At 45.0% G+C, this 12342-nt stretch overlaps 1 protein-coding gene across 1 annotated transcript in view; it reads left to right on the forward strand.

The window, feature by feature from the left end:
* The window catches only part of VAT1L (vesicle amine transport 1 like), a 136962-nt gene that overhangs the window by 64309 nt on the left and 60311 nt on the right, over window positions 1-12342 (forward strand). The window contains exons 5-7 of the mRNA XM_032326529.1: window positions 3751-3854; window positions 6294-6349; window positions 9847-10041. Of these exons, the coding sequence (XP_032182420.1) occupies window positions 3751-3854; window positions 6294-6349; window positions 9847-10041 (355 nt within the window). The remainder of the gene's footprint in view (window positions 1-3750; window positions 3855-6293; window positions 6350-9846; window positions 10042-12342) is intronic.

Raw genomic sequence — 12342 nt, forward strand, 5'->3', positions numbered from 1 at the left:
CTCGTGGCAGGGAGGAACCTGAGCCCCCATCTGTGTGCCCCCCGCAGCTCCGCACACACACTGTCCAGCATGAAGTAAGCACTAGTGAGTGGTTGTCCAGTGGCAGAAAACTTAGGACAGATGTGTAGGACCCTGACCTTGGGCCTCTCCTATAATCTAGGACTGAAAAAAGCAGCTTGAAAATAGAAGACTCCTGGCCTGTCTGTTTGGAGTAACGTGGTCTAACTCTGGATATACCTATATTTATTTTTAAAGACAACATTTAAACCAGAATTCTTCAAAGAATAATTGCTAAAACAAGGCTTCCATAGTTAGACTGATTGGAATGCTTATTAAATCTTATATTCAGAAAGGTGGCAAGGCTGTTGCTCAGGAGTGAAACTGGACTGAGGTTTGAATGTAGGGTGTACCAGTTACATAAGCTTGGGCAAGGTGCTGCGTCTGAGAACCTCCATTTCCTCCTCAAACAAGTGGAGTTAAAGTGCCTGTCTCAGACTTGTCATGAAGATTAATTCTGAAATGCCCGGCATACAGCAGAGCTCAGAAAATGTGAGTTTCCTTTGAAGGAGGCACACATATAAAAATGTGGAAATACCACTCAAAATGTTCTCTTCCTTGTCCTGCATTCATTCCATTCATCATTTACTTAATCATCTATTCATACGGTCAACCAGTATTTGTTGAGAACTAACACTGTGTCCTGCAGGATAAGGAGGACTGAGGAAAAAACAGCACAAACATGGTCCCTGTCTCATGGGGCATACATTTAGGTGGAAGAGACAAATAAACTAGAATAATTACAGCCCAAGACAAACTGAAAAGTGTCGTTAGGACAGATGTTAAAGCACAAAGGGAGCTAGAGATAATCTGGGATTCCCACTCTAGGTGGGATGATTAGTAAGGAGCCAGCTCTAAGGAGATTGGGGAAAAGCTATTCTGGCAGAGATTATAGCATATGCAGAGGCCCTGAGGCAGGAATGTTTTAGGAATCGCTACAAGGTCAGAATGCCGTGAGCAGTTAGTGGCAAGTGAGGACGAGGAAGTGGGCAGTAGCTTAATGTGGGCTGCCCTGCCTTTCTGCAGAATCAGAGGACAGAGCAACAGGTCTAGAAGCGGCACCTAATTAACTGGCAGACTGTGGGAGAAAATGTGCATTCACAGAATATAAATGTGAGGAACATCGGGCAGGAAATGAGCACTTGGGGCTGGGCAGGTCCTTCAGGGGTACCCCAAAAGGTGTGAACAGCCCAGCATTTGGGAGGCTGCTCCTGAACACAGGTGGGCATCTTGCAGCAAAGGAAAGAGGTCCTGGGGAAATGGCATTCACAGGGAAGAAGGTGGCCCAGGAGGGCTGGTAATAGAATAGAGCAGGGTCCTACTTCCATAGGAGTGAACACACTTGGTAGGAGTGAGGAAGACAGTAACGTAGCTACCCAGCCCATGATGCAAGGTGTGAAGACCTGATCACCAGGTGTGAGGCACCAATCTAGAGCCCACCAACAGAGTCTGTTTTCCAAATTCCACCTGACTCTGAGGCCTCATCTTTTTACATTTTCTTTACTCCAGCCAAACTGGATGCTTCCTAGTCTTCCTGCTCACTGGCTTCCTCCCACCACAGGACCTTTGCATATGCTGTTCCCCAACCTGGAACATTATTCTGGCCACTCTTTACCTAGATAACTTCACTCTGCATTTTCCCAGGGATGCCTTCTCTGGAAGACCCAATTGGGCAAACTCCAGATTGACATGGTCTCATGGCACTAGATACCATTCAATTTCAATTTAATTTTTATTTGTGTAATTATAGGTGAATATCTACCTAACAGGAATTCTAAAAGGGGAGAAGTCAAATCTGTTTGGGCTCACCACTATACCTCGAGTGCCTAGTGCAATGCCAGGCCCAAATATTGAATGAACCAATTAATTGTTAATAAAAAAAAATGCCAGTTTGGCTCCTGAGTAGCTGGCTTAGACCAAAGTGTGGAGCCAGAATCAGCAGCATCAATATCTCCTGAGAACCTGTTAGAAATGCACATCTTTGGGGCCCACCAGAAACCAACCTAATCAGAAGCTACAAGAAGAGGGAGAAGAAGGGCAAACTACCTGTTGGCCTGTTTGTAATGAGCTTCCCCCACCACCAGGGAGATTATGATGCTTAAGTTTTAGATCCACTGGCCTAATTCCCTGGTTCTGAATTTATAGGTGGGACTTGAACAGATATACCTTTATAAATAAGCATTCTATGAGGCAAAAGTTAAGCTGATAATTTTTGATGTGTCTTTGTAATGACTAGAGTTTGGACTTGACTTGAAGGCTTTCAAACATCATGACTCAGCTTTTTGAAAGTCACAACTTGGCTGTCCTGGGGCATGGGGCAGTTGACTTAGTGTCTGAACCCTAGAGATACACATGCAATTTTCTACTTATGAAAACAGGACCTAGCTGTTGACATGAACTATGAACTCAGTTTGGGGATGAGGGTGGAGGTAGAAATACTGAGCTGTGTGCTAAGACAAGATAATCCTGCAAACTCACGAATCTGAAGAGATGTCATTCTTGTCTGAGCAGAGCAAGGCCTAGCCATAACTGGGAGCCCTGGGGGCATAAATAGCTTCCCTACAATCCCCAGAGCCTTCCTGTTTACAGCTCCCTCCCACATTATATCTTCTAACAGTGGAAGCCCAGTAGATGTTTGTTAAATGCATGAATAAGTGAGGGAATTGGTGAATGTACAAACAAATTAATGGAGGAAGGGATCAAAAAATGTTTCGTCTGCTTAACACAGTATAAATACGGATTCTCTCTACTCTGGAACCTTCTACTGCTATAGGAAGACCCTCTCTACTTTTTTCTTTTTTCCAAGATTTATTTATTTGAGAGAGAGAGAAAGAGAAAGAGGGTGGGAGGAGGGGCAGAGAGAAAGGGAGAGAGAGGATTTTCAAGCAAACTTCCTGCTGAGCATGGAGCCCGATGTGGGACTTGACCTCAGGACCCTGACATCATGACCTGAACCAAAATCAAGAGTCAGCTGCTTAACCAACTGAACCAACCAGGCACCTTGAGAACCTGTCTATTTAACCCTCTTCCTCAATGATTCCATTTTAGATTGAACCTTGAGATTGAATGAATACAAGTTTGCGAGTTAAATTAATGTGACTGACTGAGGAGAGAGGGAGAAGGGGAGAAAAGCTAGTCCCTGCTAGACTGGAAACCCCATGAAGACAGAACATGTTGGTTTTGTTCCCCTTTCTGTTTCCAGCACCTTGGACAGAGCCTAGTCCATAACCCAAGCTCCATAGATAGGAATTGTTGAGTAACTGACTTTGGAGTGACTTGCATGGCTGGCAATGGGCTGACACCTTCTTTCATCCCCAGCACAAAGAAACGTGCTTGGTTCACTTTATGAAGGAGAAAGCTAAGACTCAGAGAAGTTACTTGAGGTGGCTAGGTACAAATTCAAATGTATGAATTCAATGAGCATGATGTCCATGCTCACTTTCCTAACTCAGGCTGGCTCCCGAAATAAGCCACCAGCCAGACTTGTAGCTACCTCCAGCTCTGTGAAGTTCTTGGGTGGGACCCAGAAAGGTAAAATTAGGCCTCCTGGCCTCCTGGCCTATTTACGGCTACTCCCAGAGCTCTTGTTCTTGCTGATTCTAGGAGTAAACAACATGACACAGGAAGGAGGAGCCATCAGAAGTTTGGTCCCTAACAGATGACAGTATCTTGCTTTGTCTTCACACCATTTAGAATCTCTGCTGAAGGAGTGGACATTGTTTTGGATTGCCTCTGTGGGGATAACACTGGAAAAGGTCTCAGCCTTCTCAAACCACTGGGAACCTATATTTTATATGGTAAGTGCTGAAGAGAAGAGGGGACATGGTCTGCAACAGGAAGCACGGCATGCATGCTTACAAAAGTGTGTGACATACTTAAAAAAGTTCTGATGAATGAAATGTGTTGATGTGATGGGGTAATGAGATTGGGAGGGCTTAATTTTTTTTTTTGAAGATTTACCTATTTGGGGGGTTAAGGGAAGAGGGAGAGAATCCTCAGGCAGATTCCCCACTGAGAGTAGAGCCCATCTCGGGGCTGGATCTCACAAGCCATGAGATCATGATCTCAGCCAAAACGCAGAGCTGGATGCTCAATGAGCCACCCAGGTGCTCCAGGAGGGCTTCATTTTTAAATGTTTTACATAATACTGCTATTGCCACTAGTTACTTTCAATTATAAAAGTAACATTTGTGCCTATTGCCCTACTATATTGGAATATAGAAATATTGGAGTATTTCTCATTCCAAAAGGGTTTGTAAAGGCAGGCCAAGCCAGTGTATTCATTAGCTTGATGCACAGAAGGTGGCACAGGTGGCACAGGAAATACTAATGGCTTCAAAGGAAATTCAAAAAATGAAGGAATGAAGGACCCACAGTAGAATGGGAAGGGTGGCTAGGATATGGGGGTTTTAAGGGAGAGTCCTCCCTTTTGGAGATGAAGTTGCAAAGGATGACTCCTTCCTATTCTAAACCACTCCTGTATGTCCTGATCACAAAGACGCCCTGAAGGGTTGGGACACACCTCTGCTTCTGCAGCCCCTGAGATGCTCTTGAGGTTGAGGGGACTTATGAATGATATCTAGGAGATTTTTCTCCAGCAGAATGAGATCCCCAGAACCGCCTCCTACTCTTCTCCCTCTCCTCCGTTAAATGATTGTAAACTAATTTAAACATTAGTCTCCACAAAGTCTTTAGTCTCTACAAAGTCAAATAAAAGCCTTTCTGAAGCCAGATATCATATTCCAAAGCCAAAGGATACTGGGGTTATCCCATGTTTGAGATTTCTGGCACTTCTGCCCTCCATAGGTCCAATAGAAAATTGAGCCTTAGCTCTTTATTACTCAGGAAAAAATACTCATTTCCCTGCTAGTCATTGAGAAGCCTATAAGAGAGATATTTGAGAGGTATAAATATTTAAGCATCTTTTTGTCATGATTATGACAGAAAAAGAGGGAATAAGCTTCCCTCTTTGGGAAGAACACTCCATTGCTGGAGTGATCTGGTATTTTCAATAGTGGCCACATAGCTGAAAGTCTTTGCAAGTGGATGCATAATTCTTCAATTATTACTATTATTGATAATAGAAGCTATGAGAGTCAATGCACAATATAGGGATATTGGCTATAACTAAGGTGTGTGTCAAATGTTGATGGACAATTTACTCTTTCTTACTTATTCACCAGTTCTAATTTTGCCCCAGGTCTATGACATCACTTGGCAGAATACAATTTTCCCATCTCGCAAGGATCTAACTGATTACATTGATTACTAAGTAACCAAAGCCTGGTACCGTGATGCTTGGTGGTAGTCACCCCATAAAAGCAGATCAGTAATTAACTGACTGGTTACTAGTCTACTGAGACCAAATAATGAGGTTTCAAATATACACTGCTTTTTCATTAAATAATGGTTCTCTGAGAAGGACTTATTCCCAGCCTTTGGAGACAAGTCATTGAAAAAGCACCAATATGGCATCTGATCTACTAAGAGCTTTCATCCCCTCCGCATCCCCAAGAACTATACAAAGGGGTCTTTTCTCTCTGTAAGAGCACCTTAGGAAATCTTCCTAACACCATCTCCCATCTTCACTCTGAATATTGTTTGTTCCCTTTAGCTAAGCTCCGTTTCTCACACCATTTGTCTCAAGTGGTTTTGTCCTCTCTGCTCAAATTTCTTTGGAGCTAGTATGTTGATCATGCCATTTCTTTGGCTTCTGAACCTATATTCACTCTCACCTGCTCTTCTGTACCCCCATTTTCCCACCCATCTAAATTCGAGCTCAGTCCCATCTCTCCCTGCTACTTAAGTGCCCAGACCAGCCCAGAGCCCCAAGCCTTTCACTTGTTCAGGAATCAAATTCAAACCATGAGTTAGGCTCACATAGGACTCCATTTCCCAGTCTTGAAGAATGGAACCAAAAAGACATTTCAAACAACTTTTCATTTTTTTAGGATGTGGGCCTAAATCATGTTTTTGATACATGCCCAATTTTCCAAAGTAATCAGATGGTCACCTCAAGAAATACCACTTTCTCTTTGATCCAGTGACAGCTGGCCAAAATCAGGTCAACTTGATGCCACCTACTCCCTCCATTTCCCTCATTCTTCCAAGGCTGAATTAAAGTTGTTCTCAAGCTCTTGACAGTTCTGGACCAAACAACTGTCATTCTTCCGTGTGTAGCAAGAGGTGTTGCTTTTCACTAGCAATAGCTTGATTTGGGAATCCTTCATTTGCAGGTTCATCCAACATGGTGACTGGAGAGACCAAGAGCTTCTTTAGCTTTGCAAAGTCAGTGAGTATCTGTATGTGTCAAATGTACTGTGGTTGTATGGCGATTTGCACGTTGTGAGCTCCTCTATGCTTCTTAGTGTCTAAAGACATTGACCTAATAACCTAAACCTTGTTTGTCCTTCATCTGCATCATTCATTTTCAGGAAAGCCTATGTTCCCACCCTGCTCACTACACATAAGAAAGACTGTGTGTTCACTTTGGCTGCTTTGTCTAAATGAAGCAGAGAGGTGGGAGCATCTGAGAAACTCAGAAAAGCTTTGTTTTGATTTCAGCAGAGATTGCTTAAGTTTCTGTGTTTTTAATCATTGGTCAAAAATAAACTTGGCATTAATGCATTTTACTGGTTTCTGCCCAGGTCTCTGGGGGGTACTTAAGATTTCTCTGTATCTCCATTCTACTGAATTGGAGACACAAATGGGATCCTGCAATTTGAGCAAGCCCCCAGGGTGATTTTAGACACAGGCAAATCTGAGAACCACTAGCTTAAATAATCATGCTCTGAACATAGCGGTTACTTTGAGACTGAGAAACCACATCCCTGGGCATTCCAACCTGTATTCCCACGCTAGAGCAATACTTGCTAGAACTAAGCTAATTAGGGCTGGAACTTCAGTTTTTACCCCTGCCCCCCAACAGGGAACTGCTGCTTCTCAGGAGGGCTTGCTTTCTTCTCGTCTCGTCGTCTCTCCTCAAGCCTCCTAAGCAGACAGCGTGTCACTGATTGATTCACTCACTTCGTGAGTGTCTTCTGAGCACCTGCCATGTGTGCGAGACCCCAGGGCATGGCAGTGAGTGACATGGGCACATATCAGCCCCTTGTGACTCTCACATTCTAATGAGGGAGACAAACGGAAATAGATGAAACATATTAATAAGATGATCATTGTAAATGGACATAAGAACTCGGACAGGGATTCAAAACAGGATGCAGGATTGGGTGGAGGCATTTTGAATAGGGTGCCCAGGGAGAGCCACAGAAATCATTCTAAGTATGGCACTACGGGGTATTCATGTGCCCCCTAACTGCCAACACTGGCTGCCCAAGGCTTCACCCCCCCAAACACCAGTGATTGTGGAATGATTCATCCTCCCTGCCCTGTGACATTAGAATTGAAGGGCCTGCCTTTGCCTTTGAACTTCAGCATTCAGGTCAAGGATTGCTGCAATGACAGAATCTGTAAGGGAGCAAGAATTGAGTGTGAGGAAGGATTCTGTCTGGAGCTAGTCCCCTGAAGACAGGCTTTGTGCCACTCGCAGCTGTTTTGTTGCTGTGGCTGTAATTAACGTGAGGCTGACAGCCTGCTGTGGGGAACCAAAGTGATCCCAAATTACATGCAATTGTAAGAAGTGTTTTCCCTTTCTCCCTTAAACGCATAATCAGAACACACGGTGTTAATGAAATAATTGCAGTGTGCCCAGGTTCAGTGAAGGCACGCATGAAAACACGGCCAGGATGGAGGCTGAGATTCTCCGGCCTAAAGCAGGGGTGCTGATTACAAGAGTGCTATATAGCTGGAGGGCGAGAACGAAGACTATTTCCTTTTGGAGGCCTGGCCTGGTATTAGCCGGTCAGTGAGAAGAAAGATGAAGACAGGGCATGCCGAGGAGTGGAATGATGACTTTGTTCTAGAAGATTCTAGAAAGGAATTTTCTTTTATGTATTGGAGAAAGGCCCAGAAAACAAGGCCATACTTGGAACTATATAAGAGTTTCTCTCTCGGATATCCTAATTATGTTCCACCTTAAAACTCTTATGGAACTTGTACTCACTCTTCAGACTAGAGCAATGATTAACAGGGGCTAACACCCAGAGAGCAATCTGACACCAAATTCAGAGCTCCTACTCACTAAATCAAAGATAACAAATATTTTATATGTATAGAAAACCTACTCCAGTTCAGACACTGTTTCAAGAACTTTCTATATATTAACACATTATTCCTCATGATGACCCTGTGAGGTGCAGTAGGGACACTCAGCACACAGAAGTTAGATGACTTGCCTAAAGTTGCCCAGCTACTAAGTGGCAGAACTGGGATTCAAAACTAGGTGTGTGGCTCTGGAACTTAACCATAGCTGCAGGGATTGCAGATTTTGCAAGCGTTCATTTCACAGACATTCCCTGAGACAATGCAGATGCACCATGAAATGAGTCATTAATCATTTCTCTGCTTTGTTTTTGTGGGAAGCCAGCCCATGGCCAAATACATGTCTCTCCTAGAGCTGGCCCCCAGGCCTTCAGGGGACGTACATTATAAAGAATGTCGTGCATGAACCTAATTCCTGCTTTTGACTTGTCTTTCTCACACTTATTTTCCTAACAGTATGATTTTCCCATTTCAAAAAGTACATATCAAAATCTCTGGCGAGCTTTTGGGAGCTCCCACAATTCAGGAAAGAGGCGGGATGTAAATAAACACCCCAATAACGTAAACATTGTGAATGTTCCTATGGGCCCATCACATTCCACTCTGCCTTCTGATTTAAACGATTCACCACTTCTCCTAGAGCCTTTAGAAACTGGAAGTTGGCATTCTAAATTCTAACCAGCACCAAAGGAGATGCAGTTAAATCAGAACAAAGCAGCTGGATAACCATTTCTGGATTATTCACTTACTTTCATGTCTGAAGTGGGGGATGAGAGGCTCGAAGAGAGAGAGCCACACTTGCCACCTGTGCGTATCCCATCAAGATGTTAGTGCCATCGGCGTTTTGGGTCTGGATGTCTCTTTGTATATCTCTTTGTACTGTGGGATGTTTACCAGCATCCCTGGCTTCTACCCACTGGATGCCAGTAGATTCCTCTCCCTTCCAGTCACCACAGCAAAAACACTCCCAGACTTTGCCAACTGTCCTTCCGATGAGAACCGCTGGCTTTGTCCCAACACTATGGCTCCACGCTCCACCGCGCTGTGCCTTCTGCCTGTATCACTCTTCCTCTGCTGGATTCCTACCCACCTCTCCAGCTGCACCATCATTCCACCTAAGAAAGCTGCTCTTGTGGCTGGGTCACCATCCCACTGAGTCCCCACCACACTTGGTAGACTTCCCTACCACCCCGCTCCTTCCCTACTATTCATAAGCTAAACTCTTCCAGAAGCCTGGGAGGAAGCACTCTAGCACGGTCTGCAGCTGAGAGCTATGAAGCACAGAGAGGAACATGGAGCACAAGTAGTCCCAGGATTCATCTCCAGAGTGGGCAATTCTAAACCTGGGCCTCGGGGTTCCAACAACATGTGGCCTGATAGCTATTCTCAGGACGTTTGTCTCTCTCTCCCACCCAGACCTCATGCTCGGCGCAGAAGCCTCACTCTGCACTCCCAGGGCTGCCTGGCTGCATGGCTGTTTGGAAAAAATACCCCAACAAGGACCCCCCTCAACCCCCACCCCACCGGGTCCCCTGGGCCCTGCCCTGCTGCAGCCCTGTTCTCTACCTGACAATACAGTGAACGTGGCTGCCGTTGGCTCCCTGTAATGGGCACCTTCTCTCCTTCCAGTGGTGGCAGGTCGAGAAGGTGAACCCCATCAAGCTCTACGAAGAGAACAAAGTCATCGCGGGGTTTTCCCTTTTGAACCTGCTCTTCAAACAGGGCCGCGCGGGCCTCATTCGAGGAGTGGTGGACAAACTCATTGGGCTCTACAACCAGAAGAAGATCAAGCCCGTGGTAGACTCCCTTTGGGCCCTGGAGGAGGTAAGAATGACGTTGTTCCCCGGCAAATAATCTCTGCTGAGCCCAGGGAGATTTGGGTAGATGCACAGTATTTTATTCAAAGATTATTCTCCGGGTTTGTTTGCTTTAAATGAGGGTCTGAAGAGTCACCGTCCTATAGCATTGGGCTTTGGAGGTAAGAAATTCTCTACGTTCCCTAGTGATTCTCAAATCATGTGCCTCAATGTACCACTTGTACTAGGAGCCGTTCCCAGGCCACCAAGTTTTCACGGGTGTGGACGAACTCCTGGCTTCTCAGAGGGCAAGACTATGGCTGTAGCATCGTTTGTGTCATCCCCTTGTGGGTGGCTGACATCAAGGTGGGGGCAGACAGTGGCTCCGAGCCAAAATGTTTTGTGTGCTAGCCTCAGGGGCTGGGACACCCTGCGAGATGAGACGCTGTTAGCTGTCCCAGTGGGCACTGTAATTATGCACGAATTACTGGGTCTAGTAATGGATGGAGTGTGTTTGTTAATGGATCTGCCAAAAGTTCTCGGATTGGAAGTGTTCCTTGATCATGAAAAAGATCAAGACTCTGTCATGTAACGTTTCAGGACACTGAAGCATGAACTGGCTGCATTGGGGCAGGTGGGACATGCTAGGAGGAGGCAGGGTCTAGAAGAGCCTCCAGGGTCAAGGAAGTTCTGGACATTTGGGAAGCCAGTCTTGGAAAATAAAAAGGTATAGCCCAGGTTTAAAGAGACATTTCACTGAGTAATCTTCCTCGGTCGGGCTGTTGGCTTCAGGGAGCCATGAAGCTCCCTCAGAAATACCTTAAAATATGTGGGAATGTGTTCTGTGTTTGTTTGGTTTTTGTATTTTGCATGGGTTGAGTGCCTCACAATGCAAGAAATCTTTTATGCTTTGGGGAGTCACGACATCCTTGGGAAAGCTAACGAACATAATGTTCTGTGGAACAGATAGCAGGTACTGTCCTGCAATAGAGCTGGTGCCGTTTGCCTAATGAACTGTGTTGGCCAAAATCCCATGCACAGAAATTGCCCTAGAAAAAGCTTTGCGGGGGTCCCCATGTAATCAAGTAGAACTGGCCTTGGGGGGGTGGACCAGAGGTACACATGTATTTGCCGCTCATTCTGCAGTATCATGAATGGTTTTTTCCAAAACCAGCCACCAAAACCCTGGTGTCTTCTGCTGAAGGAAATAGAGGCTTATTGTAGGAAAGTCCTAAATTAAGAACAGAAGCGTAAGGAGAAAATGAACTACAAGTGCACATTCCAGAGATAACACTGCCAACATTTTGGCTTGCGTCCTTCCTTTTTTTCTTTTGCAGATGGTCACTATGATTCAGTTTCTTGTTAAATCAGATAATCATGCATTCCTTCTGCTGTGTAATTTCCAAGATGGTTGGCCTACTGTTATACTTTTCGTGGAAATGTTTTTAATTCACCGAGTCAGACATCCATGCAGTATTCACAGTGGTGTCTCAGTGGCATAAAGAAGGGCTGACTGCATGGCTGCTGGTTCTCAGTGATCAGAGAGGAGAGAAAACGGGGTAGTCAAGACAAGGGCTAGGAGATGAACTTGACTATGGGACAAGGAAGAAGGCTTAAACTCGGTGTTCAAAAGGGAAGCATTTAAGTGAGAGTTGACCCCTGGAGGAGGGGTCCAGTTCACCCACTGGGTCCTTATTCTCATAACTGAAATCATTGCTTGGTCACAATAGATACTGGATGATTACTATGTGCCCAGCACTGTGCAGATGCTCGAGACACAGTGGACGACAGCCAAGATACGTGGGTTTCACAGAGCTTACATTTGGAGGGATGGGGGAGGTGCAGAAGATTCTGGGCAGTGAACAGAAATCAGCAGGGTATTAGCCAATTGTCCTAAGTTTCTGAAAGGAATTAAATTAGGGTGTATGTTGGCAAGTAAGTGGAGTGGAGAGACAGCTTCTACAGACCAGTGGTTTTCAACTTCTTTCTCCTTGTTACCCGCCCCTGCGGGAGACTTTTTAGACTTCTCTTCCAGATGAATCCCCTCTATGATATTTTAATACCATGGGTATACTATCTCTCTCGTTAACAATTCAGCTACCTACCTTTCCTCTAGCAGACTATCCTTCTGGTTATGTCCTGCATGTGTATCTGTGCTTTACAGAGTAAAAGAGTAAGATTTTTTTTTTCATCCTCCAAGAACCAGTTTTCACCCCTGTGAGGCTGGTATCGCTCCCATCGAAACTGCCTTCTGTAGAATGACTTCACACAAGAAAGGTTAGGTGTCATTGGCGCTGGGACATGAAAGAGGCTGAAAGCTATAAAGAAA

Source organism: Mustela erminea, chromosome 19, assembly GCF_009829155.1.
Source record: "Mustela erminea isolate mMusErm1 chromosome 19, mMusErm1.Pri, whole genome shotgun sequence".
Taxonomy (NCBI): Eukaryota; Metazoa; Chordata; class Mammalia; order Carnivora; family Mustelidae; genus Mustela; species Mustela erminea.